This window comes from Callorhinchus milii, unplaced genomic scaffold (genome assembly GCF_018977255.1).
Source record: "Callorhinchus milii isolate IMCB2004 unplaced genomic scaffold, IMCB_Cmil_1.0 Scaffold9, whole genome shotgun sequence".
Lineage (NCBI taxonomy): Eukaryota > Metazoa > Chordata > Chondrichthyes > Chimaeriformes > Callorhinchidae > Callorhinchus > Callorhinchus milii.
This window is the reverse complement of record NW_024704750.1, coordinates 18,821,934-18,844,928: the sequence shown is the minus strand read 5'-3', so window position 1 is coordinate 18,844,928 and position 22,995 is coordinate 18,821,934. Positions and strand designations below refer to the sequence as shown.

At 47.1% G+C, this 22,995-nt stretch overlaps 1 protein-coding gene across 2 annotated transcripts; it reads right to left on the bottom strand.

The window, feature by feature from the left end:
• Window positions 1-1,521: 1,521 nt before the first annotated feature.
• On the bottom strand, window positions 1,522-22,500 carry exd2 (exonuclease 3'-5' domain containing 2). 2 transcript variants are annotated; one of them, XM_007893175.2, is made up of 9 exons: window positions 22,407-22,500; window positions 16,209-16,700; window positions 15,293-15,549; window positions 9,740-9,866; window positions 9,121-9,446; window positions 6,588-6,694; window positions 4,218-4,353; window positions 2,732-3,088; window positions 1,522-2,317 (listed from the first exon to the last, which is right to left on the bottom strand). In XM_007893175.2, the coding sequence occupies exons 2-9, from the start codon at window positions 16,530-16,532 to the stop codon at window positions 2,101-2,103; spliced, it is 1,851 nt and encodes a 616-aa protein (XP_007891366.2). In that variant the 5' UTR covers window positions 16,533-16,700; window positions 22,407-22,500; the 3' UTR covers window positions 1,522-2,100. The 2 variants fall into 2 exon arrangements, with proteins under 2 accessions (XP_007891366.2, XP_042194224.1); XM_042338290.1 differs by lacking the exon at window positions 22,407-22,500 and adding an exon at window positions 20,135-20,243.
• Window positions 22,501-22,995: the final 495 nt, after the last annotated feature.

Below are 22,995 nucleotides of genomic sequence, written 5' to 3'. Positions count from 1 at the left end.
ACCACAAAGCCTCATGGACTTGTTTACTTCATAAAGGCTGACTATATAATGTAAATGCAAAGCCTCCAGGGTCAATGGAGGAGAAGTAGGATGATTACAGAACAAAGGGTTTCTGCAGCATCCTGAAAGATAAGGTTGTCCTTGGTCAGCAGTTGCAATGAGCGGGGCAAAACATAAATAACAATTCCTTGCAATGATTTAGCGCCTTATTATGTCTTCAAGACGTCTAAAAGCGCTTCACAGAATATACTGTAATCTATCGACTAACAACCGGTTGTTGTCTACTTACTGTTAGGTAAACAGAGGCGTGTGGAGTTTTGCCATGTCATCGGTCTGATTATCTCATTAATATGAATTGTACTACCAGCCGTAAGCATTAAATGGATTCTTTGTATAACACTGCTAACCTTTATTAATAAATCTTACTAATGGATGGAAAATTTGTGTCAGTTCATACTTCACCACAGAATCATAAATTTGCGATGCCCTGCACCACAAACAGTTGTGAAGAGAATGGCCGAATTATCTGGCGGGATTGTTGGCCAGGACACCAGGAGAGATAAAACTCCCTTCTCTTTCCTAACAGTAGCATGGGATCTTTAATTTCCACCTGAACAGGCAGACAGGACCTCGGTTTAACATGTTACCTGAGGGTCAGCACCTCTTGCGATACAGCGCTCCCCCAACGGGAGTGTCAGTCTAGTCTAGAGCGTGAGTTTTAAGACGGCAAGGTTAAAGGAAATCATTCATCCTTACCTTGTGACAAATTTTAGTGACAAGACATTTTAGTGCCTTTAGAACTCATTCATTCTAATCTGCACCAGCAACAATCCACAGATTTGTTTGGTCAGCCGGGTGTCTGACACATGCAGGAACCCATCACCATGCTTAGAGAGTATCCAAACCAAACAGAGGATTCCATACATCCCACCTACACATGGAAATTTATAATAATAATTCTTGCATTTGATATACCACCATATCAAACCTTTGAGATGTCTCAAAGGGCTTCACAGAATATAAATTCGCCTTGTCCGGGAATCGAACCTGGGTCCTCTTGCTTGCGAGGTGAGCGCACCAACCTTTATGCTACGGGATTCCACGTAGACCTATGTCTACATGAGGCTAACCTTTCTCAGCTTTTACTCCACTAGCCATTCAGAAAACTGCAGTACCCACCGATCCGACACCTCACGGGCTTGGTCTCATCCCACCACAGTACAAACCCTACCGTGATTCAGTGCTGCGAAAAGCAGTCCTGCATGAAGGGCTCAATATAAATGAAAGCAGTTGTTGTCTTCCTTATGCTGCACTCAGCTGGTTCTTATCTGGGTGGAGTCTGGGTTCCTGCCCTCTGCTCTCTGACTGGTTACCTGTCTCAGCTCTGCAGAGAGAAACATATCCTGGTGGCTCTCAATGTGACCGTCACACTCGAAGCCCCTGCCTGCATCTGTCTCCCTGCAAGCATTGCTCTGGGTGTGAAAAGAGAGGGGAAAAGACACAAAGCACAAATCTTCCCCCTGAATTGTAGCAGGAGTCTTCCAGCATTTATTGTTTTTAAAAAATTCAAAGCATTTCAAAATTACACCCAAGACTCCCAACTCATTGTGTAAATTAGTTTTCAGATGACGAGATTCCCAAAGCATTCGATCTGATAGCAATCCAGCAAAGGGGGAGCCCTGCTGCCTTCAGTCACTCTCCTTCTAAAGGATTAACCCAAGAGCAGGAATTTCAGCGTCTCGTGATCTTAAGTACAGATCAATTCTTTCAAAGCCGTTACAGCGTTAATGGTACATTAGATACAATCCACGTAGAGCACAATTGGGGAATGGTCAGGGCTGGAATCTGCTACGAGCACGGGTTTAAGACTTTACAGTGACTTCACCAGCCTCAAATCGATTTAGTTCTTCTCTCCACCAGTTAGTTGTCTGCCCTCTACAAATAAAAAACTAACACACGGCGATAAGAATCGGGTAGCAACATACACAGTCCCACTGCCTCGCAGGGAGTCTGTGGTGCCGTGTTCTCATGCCACACGATGTGTGCTAAAATAGTCCGGTTAACGGGAGCGGTAACAGAGGCCCTGCCTGCCCGACAGGCTCACGTCAACTGGATGTGTAAGCGCTCCCCGTGTGTACGGAGCAGCTTACTGTGGTTGTGAACCACTGACCACATCGGGGGCAGGTACTTGGGCATCATGCAGTCCAGGAAATGTTGTCGCCAGCGTTTCTCCAGTAACATCAGGGGTCGGAGACCACCACTCCCAATGGCCTGCATCACCTTCAGCCCGTGAGGCATGTAACTCTCATTGAATATCCTGAGACAGAGCAGAACGAGAACAGGTTACTATTGTAAATCAATGTCAATGTCCAGGCTCCATGGCTCCCCATCTCCGTCTCCCATCAACTTCATGATTTTCACCCTCGCATTCAAACCCCTTCACTCCCTAGCATCTCTCTACCTTGCTGAGGTGCTTCCCCATTCCACTTCCCCTCCACCTTCTCTCAGCTAACACTGGGCATCCCTCGACCCCTCCGTGCTTTCAGCTGCCATGGTGCTAACCTCTGGAACTCCGCCCGAATCCCTCCGCCTCGCGCCCTCCGTTGCAGGACCACCAGGAGAGAGAATATCCCTTCTCTTTATGAATAGCGCTATTAACGTCCACCAGCACATGCAGGTGGTACCTCGGTTTAAGGTCTCAGCCGAAGGACGGAGTCGTTACACTCCTCACCTTGTTTCCAGCAAGGCCGCTTCCTGCAGCAGCTCCTGTGACAGGGTGTCTGTCTTGTAAAAGGCCTTTAAGATGCCCTGCAGCTCCTCTCTCCTGGCCTGGGGCAGGCTGTCAGCGTGGAGCAAGGCTCGGGCGCCGGAGCGGACCTGCCTGCGATCGTGGTCCTCGAGCAGCCGTGTGGCTTCCTCACACCCGATTGGGGCGTTGAACTCCTTGGCCAGCGTCTGCTTCAGGAGGTTGTCGTGGCAGTTGGAGGTCGCGTGGCAGGTGGTGCAGAGGAGAAGCACGTCGTGAGAGTTGTGGTCTTTCATCTCCACCGGGAAATGCCTCCGATACTCGTGGGGCACAATGTTTTTCCTGAAGAAACACAATTGGCACGATCTGTAGTTACACTGAAGATTAATGAAAGTAGCGTTCCCCAGTGCCCCCAGTGGGTATCAGCACTGGTCAGTGCAGCACACACCAGACTTATAATAATAATAATTATCCTTACATTTGATATAGCAACTTATCACGTCGTTGAGATGTCTCAAAGCGCTTCACAGAATATACTGTAAATTGACTGACTGTACATTTTGTGGGTGAAGCACAACAGCCAATTGCACACAGCAGTGTCCCACAAACAGTGGTAGGTTGAGTGGTCAAATTACCATCATTATTTTTTTTGGCTGAATTATTTCATTTTGCTTAATTTTTTTTTGGCTGAATTATTACACTCGGAGAGCAATCCACCAATCGACTAACACCCAGGTTCCTACTTACACACGTAAACACACGGAAGGAGTAAGGACACTTGCCTAAGGCTTCGCCCTGCACAAGAATCAAACCCATGTCCTGTAGCTCAGTGGTTAGAGCACTCGCCTTGCAAGCGAGACACATGGGTTCAATTCCAGGCAGGGCGAAACCTTGAGCAAGTTTCTTTACTCCACACGCCTAATAATAATCCCTCCAAAACGAAACAATAATAAGTTGGTCATTTTCAATCCAGGACTGTTTGTGGGAGACTGTTGTGCGCGATTGGCTGCCACGTTTCGCCCACAAATATACAGTTAATTCACTTTACAGCATAGAGCTTTGAGATGTCGAGAAGCGCTATATAAAATGCAAGGATTATTATTATTATTATTATGTCTTCTGGCGATTGAGGAGAGAGTTCTAACCAATACTCTACAGGACTCGAACACAGGGCACTTCTGTTATCTGCCGTGATGTAGCAATTGGGTACTGGATGCCAGCAGCTATCCACAACCCAATCCTATCTGCCCCCAGCTGAGAAGCTCATGCCCTCTGGACTCCTGTAATATCCCGACAATACTCTTTACCCACATTCACAGACCTTCTGTCCCAAAGGTGAGAGTGCTACGAACAAACTCACAGGTTTTAGTTTCATTTCTTCAGCAATCTCGGATATAAGAAATTGAACTTAAACCTGTAGGAGGTGGGTAAATAAAGCCGGCAGAGGTGATATTTCTACACGAGGCCACACCTGATGTAGGAGTCTGTCTTGCCGCACACGACACACAGGTTTTCCTTCGCTGTCAAGTAATAATCCTCCTGAGATTCGGGTCTTCCTGACGGCTCAAACTTCAGCTTCACTATGAACGGGTCCTCACTGAACAGCTCTACCAACACACAAGAAACACAATGTCAGAGGCACAAGTCGCAGCACGAGTTAATAACACAGCAGAACACTCCAAGTTCCAACTCCCCCCGACCTCACGTGCAAGTTTCTAAAAATTCAGACTTGATGAAATCAATGCTCTGGAATTAATCTTCTGAATATAAATCTAATATGCGTAAAATCTGTAACGTGTTTCTGTGTTGTCATTGCGATCTTGTTTCCAGGTTATCACTACAGTTTCTACAACATGATAATAATAATCTTTGCATTTAATATAACGCCTTATCACAGCGCTTTACAGAATATCAGCATAAAGTGAACTGACTTTATTTTGTGGGCGAAACGCGATAAGGCGCCATATAATGTTTGAATTAATTTATTGAGTGGGTGAGGGAGGACAAATAAATTATTACAGTGCATAACAATAGAGCGTGACAAATCCAATATGAAGGAAACCGTTTAGATCCAGGCAGTATAGTAATCTGTTTCTATCAAAGCAATGTGTGGAGTACAATTATAAAGATAGTTATGAACACAAGGGCAGGAAAAAATAATCCTTGGGTAACACTTCATCAAGGCTTGTCAAAGAATAGAATCAGTTGCAAAAATACAACTAAATATTGAACTGTAATCATAGATCTATGGGGAGAAGTCCTAAGATGAGGTACTGACTCGGTAAATCATTGGAGAAACACGTAGAGAACAGGTACTAGCTTTGCTCAGTTGGTGGGAATCTCGCCTCCGAGTCAGAACTAAGATTCCATTGTAGTACTGAGGTAACGCTGCAATGTCAGAGAGGCCATTAAACTGAGAGCTCTCTGCTTGCTCAGGTCAACCATAAAGATCACATCCTACCGATTAAATAAACATCCTCGTGGATGTTTACAGGACTTCGTGTGAATGTTTGCTGACAAAACAGTCACTACACTTAATAATATTTTGGCATAGTATCTTTCACAAAAGTAGGATGTCCCAATGCACTTCACAGGATTTACTGTAAAGTGTAATGACTGTCTTTGTAGGCGACGCGGCAGCCCAATTGCACGCAGCAATGTCCCACAAACAACCATGCGGTGAGTTACCAATCTTATTTGGGGGATTGTTGGCTTGGACACTGAGAGAGAGAGAAACTCCCTTCTCTTTTTGAATAGTGCCACGGGTTCTTCAACGTCTACCTGGACAGACAGACAGGACTTTGTTTTAACAACAACAACAAGATTCCATTTATAGAGCGCCTTTCACGTCGGGAGGACGTCCCAAGGCGCTGTACAGTTGGGTCAGGACCCGAGCAGGGGTGAAATGGTCAGGGTGAGGGGAGGGAAGGGAGGGAGCGAGGAGGGGGGAAATGGTCAGGGTGAGGGGAGGGAAGGGAGGGGGCGAGGAGGGAGTAGAGAGTCGAGAGGGGAGCTGAAGGCACAGTCAAAGAGAAAGGTCTTGAGACCGGCTTTGAAGGAGGAAAGGGAGGAGGCAGCGAAGGCACTGGGGGATAGAGTTCCAGAGCCTCGGGGCTGAGAGGCTGAAGGCCCGGCCACCAATGGTAGAGTGGTTGGGGCGGGGGATGTGGAGCAGACAGGAGCCAGAGGAACGGAGGGTACGGGGAGGGAGGTAGGGGGATAGATAACGTCGCATCACCAGAGGACGATCTTGACAATGCATTCCCCACCCACCAGCACTGCGTTGGGAGTGTCATCTTAGACAATGGGATTCCAAGTCCCAATTTACGGCTTGAACTCACAACCCTTCTGACTCAGAGGCAAGAGTGCTACCACTGAGCCAAACTGACACACATAATCACTTGTGAAGTGCTTTTGAGATGTTGTGAAGTGACAGTGCGCTAAAAATATGTTCTTTCTTGTAGAATGAGCAAGAGGGAAGGATTCACAGAAGGGCAATAAAAATGTTTCCAGATTGTAGATCATTTCTCTGTGAAAAGAAGCCAAGGGAGCGCAATACATTCTCACTAGGAGGAGGATAGATAAAACCGATCCCCAGTTTCCAACGAGGTAAATTATTTATTCTACAGCAATCATCAATCCTTGGAATCTCAACTCAGTCTTTGAAACTGACTCCAGAATGACATATGCAGCTATGACCATTAAGTCATTAGTCTTGTTTGTCCATTACTTTTCTTTTTCCCATGTGCCTAAACCCTCCACCGGGCAGTGGTGGAGAGGATTACTCGCACTGAATAACTATATTTCTCCTTGCTTTAGGAGGGATCAGAGACAAACCCACCCCCAATGCCCTTGTCTATGTACCACTGAGCCTTCTTCCTGTCGCATGTGCACAGAGGCTGGCCGTCGGGAGCGTGAAGGAAACAGTTGTCGTATAACGGAGATTTCCTGAAAACCACAAAGAAACAGCATTTATTTTGCTGTGAGGACACTGTCGATCGATGGCAAGCTGAGCGGTTTTGGGTGTTAGCTGTGGAGTCCTGTAGCTCAGTGGTTAGAGCACTTGCCTCGTAAGCAAGAGACCTGGGTTTGATTCGTGGCAGGGTGAAACGTTGGGTAAGTTTCCTTACTCCGCACGCTTGTTTACCTAGCAGTATTTTGGAACCCGGTTGCTAGTCGATTGGTGGATCGCTTTTCAAAAAAAAAAATGGTCACTGCTGTGCGCAGTTGGCTGTCGTGTTTCGCCCACAAAATATACAATCAATTGAGTTTACAGTATATTCCGTGAAGCACGTTGAGATGCTTCGAAGAAGTGATAAGGCGCTGTATCAAATGCAAGGATTATTATTATTAATACTTTCCGATATTAGGTAACCAGGATGCGTCCCTCCAAAGAAAGAGCGAGTGTTCCATTCCAACAATCTATCACTGGGATTGCCACGTGTTGGTGGGTACATGGAATTCTTTGGATAATCTTAAGAACGGTCACAGAGTGAGGGGCCAATAGACACCAGAAAGGGCTGAGGGAACCACTACAGGTAGAGCTGTCTTTAAAATTGACCCTGGCGTAGAGAGGCAAAAGGAGTCAGGAGCCTCTGGGAGAGCAGCAAGAAAGTCATAACATAATAATAATTCTGCCTTTGATATAGCGCTTTTTACGTCTTCTAGTCGTCTCAAAGCGCTTCACAGAATATACTGCAAAGTGAGTTGACTGTATATTTTGTGGGCAAAACATGGCAGTCAATTGCGCACAGCAGCGTCCCACAGTCATGGATTGAGTGACCAAATTCATTTTTTAATTTATTTTTTGAAAGATTATTAACCCTGGAAAAGTGATCAGCCAATTGACCACCAACCAGGTTCCTATTTATTGTTAGGTGAACAGAGGTGCGTGGAGTAAGGAAACATTCCCCAACATTCTGCCCTGACCGGAAAAAGAACCCAGATCCTCTCACTGAGCTACAGGACTCCATGAGGGGCTCGATGAGGACTGATTGAAGCCACAAGCCAACCACTGCTTGTAAGCCTCCCCAGTTCCATCACATTAATCCAAATGTTCAACACTGCTCCAATCTCTTTAAGATGTCTTCGAAGAGAATGGACTAAGTTAATCACAGGACACTTGACTACTGCAATAGTCAGATATTATAATTGGACATTAAATCTCGTTCAATTTGCTGTGGAGTTACTGGCTGTATGTCTTCCAGATGATGCTATAAAATTAACTCGTTGAACTAGTTAGGTTGCAGCTCTGGTTGCATTTTACATGAAGGTTAATTAAACATACAGACCGCCCTGCGGAGGCATCATTTCAGGAGCCTTGGCTGAAGGTTAAATATACAGTTCTCTGGCATTACTACGTACAGACCATAGCAAAGTAATTTAATTAAAACGATAAATTTTAAAACCACAGCAACTCTTAAGTCAGCAAAAGACTTATGCAGCTTTAATTGTTTTCATGAAATTACTCAAATCCCAAAGAGGGGAAGCAGCCAACTTCTTCAAAGTAAGCAGAGATTTACATTGCACTCCCACAGTAAAGAGAGGGCAGGACAGAGAGCTGAAGGGCAAGACTCGCTCACTCGCTCCATTTCTTTCCCTTCGTGGATTCTTTTGTTTTGGGTAGACAGGTTTCTGACACGTGCGGAAACCTATCACCATTGCCTAAGTGTATCCAAACCAAACTGAGAATTCTATGCATCCACCTACACATGGAAATCCCAGAGATAGATTGTTGGAATGGAATGCGCTCTCTCTCCTTGGAGGGACACGTCCTGCTTACCTAATTTCAAAAAAACATTAGGCACAAGTTGGCAGGAACCAAAGGCTTGGGGACCCCAGAGTGTGCGTTGGGTAACTTCTGAAGTCCAACCAGCTAAAACCACAGAGCTTGCCATTGATATTACTGTCTGACAAGATTTCCTGCTGCTTGTCCAGCTAAGACTGCCCTACCCGTCAGCTTTGGCTTGCAGGAGCTGAAGTGGGCTGATTCCCTGCCCACAGTGACTGGTTACCTTTCCATGTCCTGCCGATGAGCCAGACTGGCTGTGCTGTCATCAGCAGTGCCCTGGAGTCCTGTGGACCTGTCTGGCTCAGGAACTGGGCTACTGAGACCGCCACAAAGGACTGGCTCGATTCCGACGTTTTGTTTCCAAACATGTCACCTCTGAGCCAGTTCAGCTCTAAGGAGACCCGACATACCACCAACACAAGGAGGATACACAGATATCGTGGCAAATAGCCCACCTACCCCTGACGAATAAATGGCCAATTGGTCAGGCACCGAAAGGGCTTTGAGACTGTGCAAACACTGTACAAGCTCAGCAACACCACCCAGGTACAGCCCACTGGACAGAACGCGCATCAGAAATCACCTGGCAGAATATCCCACACCCAGAGGCTTGCGCTGGGTTCTCCTGGGATCCTTGCTCTTCTGATCTGTTAAAGTGAAGCCATCGATGCTCGGCTTGCTCCTCCATTGCTGCTGAGAGCTTGTTTCTACAGCCCTGTACTCCCCACGGCTGCCTCCCATTTTGCCCTTAAACGGGATATCCAGAAGCCCCTGGCACTTTGCCAGCACCTGCTTCCAGTTGGGCTCCGATTCCCAGGGGCCATTGCCCTCAGCTGGTAGAGAGCTGAATCCCAACAGGTGAAAGAACAGAGCCATTGACACACGGGCATCCTGCGCAGCGTAGGTTATCTGTCAGAGCAGAAAATAAAATGCTACATGTGATCAACATTGTCTAAATCTGGGAAAACAATCTTGTTGTGGGACACTGCGATACGCAACTCTCCTACAAAATAGTCAATCCACTTTACAGTGCAGCCTGCGAAGCGCTTTGAGATGTCTCGATGATGTGATAAAGCGCTATATCCAAGACAAGGATTATTATTATTGTCAGCTCCATTGCTGACCTTTGACTCATTCTTCTCAATGGTGACTGGCGTTGGTGTTCATGGATTCAGAGAAATTCAGAGACGCTCCTTTATTACCTGCTCAATGGCTAGTGCCTCTGCCTCCCAGTTGCTGCAGCGCAGATGAAGAGACTTGTCAAGTGTGATGTGCAGGACTTCCTGAGCCAGGGACTTGAGGCTGGGAGAGCAGGAAAATACAGTCTTCCTGTAACACAAACCAAATGTACAAGGAGTGTTAGTGAAAGGGACTCGGTAAACAAACTAAACAACTTCCTCAGAGTGTGTCCTGCTGATTCCAGATCAACACAAACCTAATAATTCCAATGGAAGGTACTTCTTTCAATTATACCGAGTTAAATTATACAGAACTCATAGATTGTTAGAGGCGCAGTCCCTTGGATAAGACGTTAATCTGTCTGTGAAGCTCTCTGAGATGTTTTCCCAAGTGTAAGACCCTTGCCTCTCAGAGATTGTAGGTTGAAGCCCCTGAGATTTCAGGATTTGAGCTCAAAGTCCAGGCTGACACACCAATGCAGTGCCGAGAGTGCTGTATTGTTGGAGGTGCTGTCCTTCGCACGAGACACAAGGTCTGTTCAGGTGGATATTAAAGATCCCACGGCACTATTCAGCAAGAGAAAGGAGTCTCTTCTGGTGTTCTGGCCAACACATTCACTTCATGGCTGTTGTGGGGCATTCCTATGTACAAATTGGCTGCCGAGTTTGCTCACAAAATACAGTCACTACACTTCACAGTATATCCTCTGAAGCACTTTGAATTATCTCCTGATGTGAAAGTGCTGTGCCAAATGTAAGGATTATGATTATTATTAAACTTATTGTTGACACTAAATAATGTGACAGGTTAAAAATAAGACAGCAGCATTCAAAGGGATCTGGAAAATAATAATAATAATCCTTGCATTTGATATAGAGCCTTATCACATCGTTGAGACATCTCAAAGCGCTTCATAGAAAATATTGTTAAGTCAATTGATAATTGCACACAGCAGTGTCCGACAAACAGTCGTGGATTGACTGACCAATTTTTTTTTGAGGGATTATTACCCCAAAAAAGGGATCCGCCAATCGACTAACAACCGGGTTCCTACTTACTGCTAGGTTACCAGAGGCGAGTGGAGTAAGGAAAGTTGACTGAGGTTTTGCTCCATCCAGGAATCGAACCCGGGTCCTCTCACTTGCGAGGCAAATGCTCTAACCACTTCGCTACGGGAAAATAAACAACAACCTTAAATAGGGATGAATATTTTAATGGGAATAATGTAATAGGGAATGGTGAGGAGCAGGGAAAAGGGATTAGGGGAGTTATCTCCTGTGCGGAATCATTCGTAGTGTAATTGAGTACTAGGATAAACTTCGAAGGTATTGAATTTAAATGTAAAGGAAGCCTTTCTCAGGTCAACAGTGATAACTTCCCTAATTGTGTGTAGTTTGGGGTGACATATCTGTAAAACAACACCATCTTATTGGAGCTTGTTAACAGATGAACCAAGTGGAATTAGAGATTTAAAATACAAATGCAAAGAGACGCTCGCAGAATCGAACTGGTTTTCCTCACAGAAAATACAGAGACATAATTCACAGCTTTTAAAATGCTGTGATGCAGAGACGAATGGAAGCATGCCATTTAACATGGACTGTGAGCAGAGATCGAGAGAACACAAGCATAAAACAACCTACGCAAAACAAGAGATTGTAAGACATTGCTTTACATAGTTAGATATGGGAATAGATACTCAGCCAAAGTACGTACTCTATGCTGATTTAAAAGATGGAGTGCAGTTAATGGCATAGTGTTTAAATGCACCACATTATAAGGCCTTGTGCTTACAGACCCCACCACTGTTAAAAGATGGAGCGCTGTCGAAAGCCCTGAGTGCATAAACACAACATATTAGGCGATCCTAAAACTCCCAGGTTTGATGTAAGGCTAGATTAGCCACTCTTTTTTTTAGTCAGCTGGGTGTCTGAAAAATGTGGAAACCCATCACCAGTATGGGAGGATTCCCTGACCCCAGTGACAGGTCTGGCCTTCTAAATCCTACTGATGAGTCAGACTGGCTGTGCTGTCATCAGCAGTGCCCAGGAATTGTCGGGCTCATGAACCGGACCTCAGGAACGACAGTGTTAGGACAACAATCGACTCCTGTGTAAAGGAAAATCTGGGCTGTGGCTCCTCATTGCTATTCAGTAAGGAATTCAGAAAAGAGATTGAATTCAGAAAGAGAACGAGGCTGCTCCTAATGCCACATTGCCTGGTGACAGGCACTCTCCAGGCTCACAAATGAAAACGGTAACAATGATAGATGCTGCCACTAATCAAGTAACTACAGCAACAAGAATCAATCGTGGTGTCCAATAGCATTGTGTTCACGAACTCGCTCGAAAGCGAGAGGACCCGGGTTCGATTCCCGAGTAGGGCAAAACGTTAGGTAAGTTTCCTTACTCCATATGCCTCAGTTTACCTACCACTAAGTAGGTACACAGTTGTTTGTCGCTTTCCAGTAATAATCCCTCAAAAATAGGGCCACTTAATCCACGTCTGTTTGTGGGACACTGCTGTGCGCGATTGGCTGCCACGTTCCACCCACAAAATACAGTCAATCCACAAAATACTCTGTGAAGAGCTTTGAGAAGTCTCAATGAAGTGATAAGGCATTATATCAAATGCAAAGACTATTATTACTATTACCAAGAGAAGAGGCCAGGAAACTGAAAGGAAAAAAATGTGGCATTAGAACGATAGTGAAAAGTACAAGTCTAAAGACAGACATCAAATGATTAAATTCTGTTCAGAAGACAAAACTGGAACCACCACAACAAGTGGAATGAAGCTAATTACAGTAGTAAAATTTGGACCCAATTTTAATGGTAATCCTGGAGTTTTATTCAAGCTTATCTTTGTGTCAGCCTGACTCAGTTGGTAGCACTCTACCCACTGAGTCAGAAGCGTGTGAGTTCAAGCCCCACATTGGGAGGCAGAGTTTCACTCCAATGAGGTGCTGGGGGAGCGCTGGGCTGTTGAAGATGGCTCCTTCGGGTGAGGTGTTAAACCGAGGTCCTGTCTGCCTGTTCAGGTGAACGTGAAAGATCCCATGGCACTATTCGAAAAAAAGTCAGGAATTTCTCCTGGTGTCTTGACCAACAATCCCCCAAATAAAATTGGTCGCTGGCTTGAATCTGTGAAACACTTTAGTTGTGATATGATAACGACATTAACTAAATGCATTATCATTGTAAACCACAACCAGTCGTTGACAACAAGACGAGAGTCCAGATCTTAACCATTGCTGGGATGTCCTCTCAACGTGAAAGGCACAATATAAATGTAATTTGTTGTTTTGTTGTTTTATTCTAAGATCACCAGCTCCGTTCAATCCAAAGTAGATAACTTGCCTACAAATTCTTTCACTAGCCTCAATACTTTATGTTCAAATGTATTTTTTTAAAGTCTTGCAGACTGAAGGATTGGGGAAGGTTCTGATCCACAACGCTGGCAAATTGCATTTCTTCAGCTAGAAAAATTCTGATTCAGGCATAACTCGCTCTTGGTAAACTCACCCAGCAACCAACCAACTCAGCCAACATTGCATATATTTATTGACACTAAAATGGAATTAGGTCTTTAAGGGTCACACGTAAGTCAGGGATGATCACTTATTCAAAGGGTGGTGTGAATTTGTATCTTTATAGTCTAACACACTTCAGTGAATTATTGTGGTTATTGGAAGTTTACAATCAATTTAGGAGAAGCAAATGGGTACAATATATTTTGACGGGTTTAAAAAGAGCGAGTCATTCCCATGCCGGGGACTGAGAGGCACTGACAGAGGGAACACTTCCATTTCTGGCTCCTGAGCTTCACTGAAACCAACACCGATGGGTTTCATGTGGAATCAGGGGAGGATGTTCCAGCAATGGTCAAAGCTTACACTTCACTGCAGTGCTAGGGGGGGGGTGTCCTGTAATGTCAGAAGTGACCTCCTTCAGATCAGATGTTGAACCGAGGTCCCATCCGCCTGTTCAGATGGACGTTAAACATCCCATGGCAATATTCGAAAAGAAAACAAAGTTTCTCTCCCAGTGTCTTGGCCAACAATCTCCCAAATAAAATTGGTCACTCACTTTATAGCTATTTGTGGGACACTGGTGCGCGCAAATTGGCTGCCACATTCACCCAGTAAACACAGTCACTCACTTTTCCCAGCAGGTATATACATGGCTCCTCCACAGTTTGGATAGTTACTAAGCGGCAGCTCAGTATCACCGAAAAAGAAAGCAACTGCAGAATTAACACCCCAGATGGTGTCACTCACCTTCTAACGGCCCTTTAGTCTGACATTTGGTTGAATAAATCGGGCCACACTCAGTGTCTTACAAGAGGCAAACAACATTTATAATGCGCCCTTCACACAGGTGGTGCCTGGGAGCACTTAACAGGTGTGGTTTGACTCCGAGCCAGAAAGAGAGGAGCAGTGACCAAAGGCACGGTCAAAGCGGAGGTGTGAAGAGGGGGCAAAACAGAGGGATTGAGGCAGGGAATTCCAGAGATTCCGAGTAAAGAAACAGATACATTGATACCATCATCATAATAATAATCCTTGCATTTGATATACAATACAAAATTACATTTATAAAGCGCCCTTCACATCGGGAGGACGTCCCAAGGCGCTGAACAGTCAGGGATTAGGACCCAAGTGGGGGGGGAGAGGGGTTGGGATCAGGGAGGGTGGAGGGCAAAGAGGGTAGGAGGTGGGTGGCTGAGGGCATGGTCGAAGAGGAGGGTCTTGAGGTGTGCCTTGAAGCAGGCAAGGGAGGGAGCAAGGCGAAGGGATTGTGAGATGGAATTCCAAAGGGTGGGGGCAGAGAGGCTGAAGGCCCGACTGCCGATGGTGGGGCAGGCCGGGCGGGGGACGTGGAGCAGGCCGGAGACTACTGAGTGAAGAGAGCAGACAGGCGGTAAGGGGTTAGAAGATCAGCGAGGTAGGAGGGGGCAAGGCCAATGAGAGCTTTGAAGGTGAGGACGAGGATTTTAAAATGGATCCTCTGAGGAATGGGGAGCCAGTGGTGCCGGGCGAGGGTGGATGTGATGGGATCACGGAGCCTGGTGTGGGAGAGGATTCAAGCTTCAGAGTTCTGGATGATCTGCATCTTGTGGAGGGAAGAGTTGGGAAGGCTGACAAGCAGGGCATTGGCATAATCCCACCTGGATGTAATGAAGGCATGTATGTATAGCGCCTTATCACGTCGTTGAGACCTCTCAAAGTGCTTCACAGAATATACTGCAAATACAAAATAGAATAATAATAATCCTTGCATTTGATATAGCGCTTTTCACGTCTTCTAGATGTCTCAAAGCACTTCATAGAATATACTATAACGTGAATTGACTGTATATTTTTGGGCATAAAGTGGAATGACTGTATTTTGTGGGCAAAACGTGACAGTAAATTGCGCACAGCAGTGTCCCACAAACAGTCATGTATTGAGTGACCAATTTTATTTGGAGGGATTATTGCCCCCACCCCCCCACACCCAAAAAAATATTATCATCATCATAAAGTGATAAACATTCAGCCCCCACCCGGCCCATGAACGAGTGTCATCACTAACCTCTGCCGCATGGCTAAGTATCTCAGGTCCACACAGCCTCTGACTGTGGCGCAGTAATCTCGAAGCAATTTACAGCCGTCCTCGTGGATCCCCACGCCGACCTTCAGAACCCTGCTGTCTCCCAGCACCTCAAGCAAAGCCTTTGGCAGGGGGCAGCTGCACCGGGTTACCTGGGGCAGGCGGACAAGGACACACAGGCCACTGCAGGAGGCCATCTGAAGCAAGGACACAGGGTTCCGCTTTCCTCTGACTGAAATCTAGGAACAGGAGAGAGAGAGAGAGAGAACGTCAAGCTCTGACTCCCCACAATGTGATGGGCCATACGTTTATCCAGCGAGAAGCTGAGCTGTTAGATGTGCCTACACTCAGCTAGCTGATCTCAGCTGAGATGGCAGCAGGGCTGTATATAATCAGCTTCAGTGACAGGTAGGCTAGGTTATGAGAGGGAACATCACGTCAGTCATAGCTCCCACTCCTGCAATCCAGCAGTCAGGGTGTGTTGTGCACTGACACCAGAGTATAATAATAATAATATTTGCATTTTGATATAGCGCCTTGTCATGTTGCTGAGCCGTCTCAAAGCGTTTCACAAAATATACTGTGAAGTGAATTGATTGTATATTTTGTGGGCGAAACATGGCAGCCAATTGCGCACAGCAGCATCCCAAACAATCATGGATCGAGTGACCATTTTTTTTTGGATTACCCCCGGAAAATGATCCGCCAATCGACTAACAACCGGGTTCCTACTTACTGCTAGGCAGTCAGAGGAGTGTGGAGTAAGGAAACTTGCCTGAGGTTTCGCCTCGCCCAGGAATCGAACCCGGGTCCCCTCGCTTGCAAGGCGCGCACTAGCCACTGTACTACAAGAATCCACATAACAGAGAACACAATGGTTGAAGCCAGGAAAACTTACCCACTCACAGTCCAGCCCAAGGACCGGGTAATTCTCTAACTCAGTCTTCACCAAGTGCCACGCTGCCTCCCACTCCTCCTCTGACTGGACCACAAAGACCCTCGCTGCCAGCAGCCTCTCCTCCAGTGGTCGGGAGCTGTGGCCCAGCTCGGGCTCTTGCTTGCCTTCGGTGAGCGGGGCTCTCTCTGAGCTCCCGCCGACATCCTTTGGCTCGGCTCCACTGTTCTGCTTGGTGTTTGTGAAGGTCTTCCATAGGTACAGGCAGCCCACCGCGGTGCCCAGCAGTGTGGCTGCACTCACCGCCAGGGCCTGCGGTCTGGACATGGTTCAGTGGCCTGGCTGGAGCTGCAGGTATCTCTGTACATTCCTCATTAACCACTGGTGAAGTCAAAGGAGTGGCTTCCTCTTCAATACAGCATCGCTACAAAGACTGGAGCATCTCTAGATCACACCAGCTACTGGCTCAAACAGCCATCAGGTCCAGTCATTGAGCTAAAAAGAAACATCACAGTTAGTATTTCAGAACACTGGCGTAAACAACAAGAACTTGCATTTATATAGGCATCTTCACACGGGGTAGCAGCTTTCACAGCTTGTGTAATAATCCTTGCATTTGATATAGCGCCTTATCACATCATTGAGAAATATCAAAGCGCTTCATGGGATAATCTGTAAAGTGGAGTGACCGTGTATTTTGTCGACAAATGTGATAGCCAATTTGTATACAGTGAAGTCCCATAAACAGCCGTGAAGTGAATGGCCAATTTTATTTGAGGAGATGGAGGTCACCCAGACACGGTTCATTAACAGTGCTGAAGGGAAGCTTGTCAGCAGCCACAAATTGCAACACAGCACCTCAGAATTGCTGAACTGTTAGCTATGAGTGTGACCTTGTCATCTACTGATCTGCTGGATGAGCAAGCGTTTCTCTTCACAAGTAATTCTGCATCAGATGGATGAATTTGACGTGACAGAGGCACTAGAATTAAGTGACGAAGGGCTTGTTGATTTACTAGTCATGGTACATCGCTTTTAAATTACTGCCTCATATTCACTTTACTTAACAAGGAACTTAAAAACCAACAAGCCATAGCAAATTAGGCCTCAACCCATCTACTGCATACCCGCAGCTAGACCCTGATCCCAGGACAATCCCGCCCACAGAGGGAGCCAGAACCACCATTGATTGTCCTTTAGGCCACAGAAATAAACCCCGGAGGAAACCTTCTTTCACACAGGTCTAGCTTGATTGGGAAAAAAATCAATTCACTATTTGATCAATTTCTTGATATGGATAAACTCCAGTCAGCCTGGCTCAGTTGGTAATGCTCTCGCCTGCGAGTCAGAAGTTTATGGGTTCAAGCTTCATGTTGAGACTTCTGAATTCATAGCCCAGACTCGAACTCCAGTGCAGACATGAAAGGTGCTGTATCAAATTCAAAGATTGCTATTTTGCTCTCTCATTACCAGTTCCTCCTTTCACTATATACCATCTTTACTGACTTTTTACTGTTATATAATATTTCTTACATTTGATATATCACTCAACACATCAGTATGTACGTTAGCCTGGCACAGTGGTAGCACTCCCACCTCTGAGCCAGAAGGTTGTGGGTTCAAGATCCAAGTCGGGACTTGGAATCACATAGTCTAAGCTCCAATGCAGCACTGGGAGGAGTGTTGCTATGTCAGAGGTGCCGTCCTTCGGATGAGACATTAAATTGAGGTCCTTCCCTGTTCAGATGGACGTTAAAGGTCGCGGGGCACTATTCAAAAAGAGAAGGCAGAGAGAGAGACCCCCCTCAGCTCACACGCTGATCGAGCAGAACATCGAGCAGCTGCTGGTCATTTCCTGAAAGCCTGTGACGTCAAAAGCCGGGACACACTGACCGAAGGCTACTTTACACCCTCCTTTATAACACAGGGTGAACACTTCTAGAATGAAGAACCATATTATAACAGGGTTTCTCCATGTGTATACATATCATCTCTCTCTTTCTCTCTCTCTCCATTTATATATCTCTGTGTTTTCCACCTCTCATCTCTTTTCACTCTCTCTTTTTATGAAATTTAATATATCTGTTTCTTTTTATTACACATCATATATCTGTGTATGGGTTTCCTTTTACAATACATATCTGTGACTGTGTCTTTTTATTGTGCACAGTATAATATATTGGAGTCTGTCTTTTTATTATACACAATATATCTGAATCTATGCCTCTTTTTTATTTATATACAGTATTTGTATCCTTGACTATTTTTAACCTCAGTTTCTTCTTTCTCCATCTGTCTATATACAGAGAGATATTTATTATATATAATATATACACACACACAGTGAAGCCTCGTTATAACCAGGGGTTCTAATTTTTGGTTTAAGCCAACAAAAATAATTTTTGCACAAAATACACAGTCAATTCACATTACAGTATATCCTGTGAAGTGCTTTGAGATGTCTCGAATGCAAGGATTATTATTAAAACAGCACCAATACGAAAAAAATAAATTCAGTGTTTATCCAATAAAAGGCTCTTTTAACCCCGAGTGGAGATTTTCTCGCCCTCGCTCTTGGCAGGATCCTGGTGTGTATGTTGCTCTGTACCTCTCCCTCTCCTCGGCATGCAAGGAGGGAGATGCCGCCCATGCGTGAGGCCGTCTCTCTCTTTGCAGTACAGCAACGAATACCCCTCAACCCAAACCCCCAAAATAGCCCAAAATAAACCCGAAGAAATCAAATTAATAAAGCCCGATAATCAGAAGCCCTTGTTATAACTCAGTGATTGGGATCCATAAAATCCCATCCCTCCTTTGTAACAAATCGGTCTAACTTCACAAGCACACGACCGGCTTGCTCAGTCCCCGCCCCAAAACAAAGGCTGATTTCCAGGTCATGGGAGTCACCACCAAAGTCACTTAATGGACAGACTGACCGTTATAGCGTGACTGCTGGGAATTCATAGTGAGACCCTGCGTTGTATTAATCATTGTTCTAACAAAGCTCATTATAGTGCGGCCGCTCATCAACATTGCCACTGTTGTCAGGGATATCACTGAGCCCCGCATGTGGTGGAAGCCGATCAGTCATTGCCAGAAGCACCCTACACCAGTATCCACTGCGTGTCCATTCTACATAACATAAGAAATAGGAGTAGGCCAATCGACCCTCGAGCCTGCCCCGCCATTTAATAAGATCATGGCTGATCATCTAACCTAACTCCATTTACCCGCCCTATCCCCATATCCCTTAATCCCTTTAGTTTTTAAAAATCTATCGATCTCAGTCTTGAATATGAATGAGCCTTCTGGGGTAGAGAATTCCAGAAATTCACTACCCCCGAGTGAAGAAATGTTTTCTCAACTCAGTTCTACAGGGCTGACCTTTAAGCTTGAGACTATGACCCCTAGTTTTAGATTCTCCAACCAGGGGAAATAGTCTCACACTATCTACTCTGTCAATACCCTTAAGAATTTTATAGATTTTTATAAGATCACCTCTAATTCGTCTATATTCTAGAGAATATAGGTCTAGTCTACTCAACCTCTCCTCACAAGTCAACCTCCTCATCCCAGGGACCAACCTGGTGAACCTAAGTTGCACCCCCTCTAAGACTAGTATATCCTTTCTTCGATATTGAGACCAAAACTGCACACAATATTTCAAGTGCGGTCTCACTAAGGCCATATACAATTGCAGCAAGATTTCCCTACTCTTGTACTCTGACCGCTTTGCAATAAACGCTAACATGCCATTAGCCTTTCTAATTGCTTGCTGTACCTGCACACTAACTTTCTGTGATTGGTGTACATCTGAACCTGTGCTGTGCTGAAACTCACTATAATGGTGTTGAAAGTGTATTACCTTATCTCTCACTCACTCTCCTTTTCACTGGAAATAAAATATATAAAATACAGTGTATGAATACCTGCAAGCCACACAGTCACTACATAGGCAGCCGAAATCCTTAAACAAGCTTTCATTACACCAAGGCTTGACTATGCAAACTCCCTGCTTGTCGGCCTCTCCAACTCCTCCCTCCATAGGCTGCAGATCATCCAGAACTCTACAGTCGTGTCCTCTCCCGCACCAGCCTCCATGACCCTTTCAACCCCATCCTCGCCCGACTCCACTGGCTTCCCATCACACAGAGGCTACAGTTCAAGATCCTGGTCCTCACCTTCAAAGCCCTCCATGGTCTTGCTCCCCCCCATATCTGCGACCTCCTAACGACTTACCATCCTGCCCACTCCCTCCGCCTGCTTCACGTCCCCCACCTCCCTCGCCCCACTATTGGCAGATGGGCCTCCTGCCACTCTGCCCTCACCATCTGGAACTCCATCCCACAGTTCCTCTACCTCGCTCCCTCCCTTGTCTCCTTCAAGACCCATCTCAAGACCCTCAACAACAACAACAACAAGATTCCATTTATTGAGCGCCTTTCACGTCGAGAGGACGTCCCAAAGCGCTGCACAGTTAGGTCAGGACCCGAGCAAGGGGGAAATGGTCAGGGTGAGGGGAGGAAGGGAGGGACCAAGGAGGGGGTAGAGAGTTGAGAGGGGAGCTGAAGGCACGGTCATAGAGAAAGGTCTTGAGACCGGCCTTGAAGGAGGAAAGGGAGGAGGCGGCGAAGGCACTGGGGATAGAGTTCCAGAGCCTCGGGCTGAGAGGCTGAAGGCCCGGCCACCGAAAGTAGGGCGGTTGGGGCGGGGGATGTGGAGCAGACCGGAGCCTGAGGAACGGAGGGTACGGGCAGGTAAGTAGGGGGATAGTAGGTCGGAGAGGTAGGAGGGAGCAAGGCCGTTAATGGCCTTGTAGGTGAGGATGAGGATCTTGAAACTGCGGGACAGTACACGAGCTGCAGAGTTCTGGATGACCTGCAGCTTGTGGAGGGAGGTGGCGGGAAGGCCGGCGAGGAGAGAGTTCCCATAGTCCAGCCTTGAGGTGATAAAGGCGTGGACCAGAGTTTCAGCCGCGTGAGGGGTGAGGTAGTGCCGTAGTCTGGCGACATTCCGGAGGTGATGGAAGGCGGTGCCAGTTGTGGCGCGGATGTGAGGGAGAAAGGACAGCTCAGGGACAGCTCCTCTTTGACCGTGCGTTTTTTGATCTCCCTGCTTCCCCGCCCTCCACCCTCCCCAATCCTGACCCCCAGCTCAGGTCCGAAACTCTGTCTTTCCAGCGCCTTGGGACATCCTCTCCACGTGAAAGGTGCTATACAAATGTAATATTGCTGTTGTTGCTGTGGAGTCCTGTCGCTCAGTGGTTAGAGCACTCGCTTTGCAAGCGAGAGACCTGAGTTCAATTCCAGGCAGGTCAGGGCGAAACCTTGGGCAAGTTTCCTTACTCCACACAGAGCCTAATAATAATCCCTCCAAAACATAATAATAAATTGGTCATTTTCAATCTACGACTGTTTGTGGGGCACAGCTGTGCGCAATTGGCTGCTGCGTTCGTCTACAGAGGATGGGGCGCGTCTCCCTGGGGAGGTGCCAGTTGCACACCGGCCAACATAACATTCCCGGGACTGTCTCGCGGGACTGTCTGGTTTTAAGTCCATCTGAACAGTTTTAACGTTTTTAACATCCGAAGGCCGGCACCTCTGATAATGCAACACTCTCCCCCTCCTCCTCACCTCCTCTCCTCCTCACCCCATCTACCCCTCCCCCCATCTCCCCCTCCTCCTCACCTCCTCACCCCATCTCACCCTCCCCCTCCTCCTCACCTCCTCTCCTCCTCACCCCATCTCACCCTCCCCCCATCTCCCCCTCCTCCTCACCTCCTCCTCACCTCCTCTCCTCCTCACCCCATCTCACCCTCCCCCCATCTCCCCCTCCTCCTCACCTCCTCCCCCCATCTCCCCCTCCTCCTCACCTCCTCTCCCCCTCCTCCTCACCCCATCTCCCCCCCCCTCGTCCTCTCTCCCTCCTCCTCACCTCCTCTCCCCCTCCTCTCCCCATCTCTCCCCCTCCATCTCCCTCTCCCCCATCTCTCCCCCTCCCTCAGCACTGCAGTGGATCGTCAGCTCAGACCACGTGATTCCCGAGTCCCCACGTGGGACACGAACCCCCCCCACACCCCCAGACCCTCTGCCTCGGGAGGTCGGAGTGTTCGCCGCCTACAGACAGCACTGAGTTGTATTAATAACATTCGCCGTAAGAGCGGCGGCCGCCGGGCGGTTACTGACGTGGGGACCAGTGTACCTCAGCGGCTCGAGCGGCTCGAACCTCTCTCCCATCCGCCGACACCACAGCGTGTGTACGTGCGCGGCAGCGCGGCAGCGCGGCAAGATGGTCCCGCACGCTCGGTCCTCCCGGGTCACGCTCGGTCCTCCCGGGTCACGCTATAGCAGAGCAGCTCCTGACAACCGCACATACTGTCGCTCTCCCTTCATCTCTAGTTCCTTCCGCTTTCTATCCCCCCTCTACTCCCCCCTCTCTCTATTCCCCCCTCTCTATTCCTCCCTCTCTCTCTATTCCCCCCCTCTCTATTCCCCCCCACTACTCCCCCTCTCTCTCTCTATTCCCCCCTCTCTCTATTCCCCCCTCTCTCTATTCCCCCCCTCTCTATTCCCCCTCTACTCCCCCCCCCCTCTCTCTGTATTCCCCATCTTCTCTCTCTTCCCCCCTTTCTCTGCCTCCTCTCACTCTTTAACTCCTCCCCCCGTCCCCCTTCCTCCCACTGGCTCAGTGAGTTGTTCCATTTCTCCCGCCGTCTCTTGTGAGTGAGTTTGTGTCAAGTGTGATGGAGATCAGATTAATATTGAATTACGGGTACTTTATGAGCATTGGA

Bases quoted from the DNA above. Each gene is read 5' to 3' on its own strand.
- exd2 (XM_007893175.2), bottom strand. From the start codon at position 16,532: ATGTCCAGACCGCAGGCCCTGGCGGTGAGTGCAGCCACACTGCTGGGC. The intron at 15,550-16,208 runs GTAAGTTTTCCT...TCCTGTTCCTAG, and splicing joins TTGGGCTGGACTGTGAGTGG to ATTTCAGTCAGAGGAAAGCG. The intron at 4,354-6,587 runs GTGGGTTTGTCT...GTGTGTTGGTAG, and splicing joins CATAGACAAGGGCATTGGGG to AGCTGTTCAGTGAGGACCCG.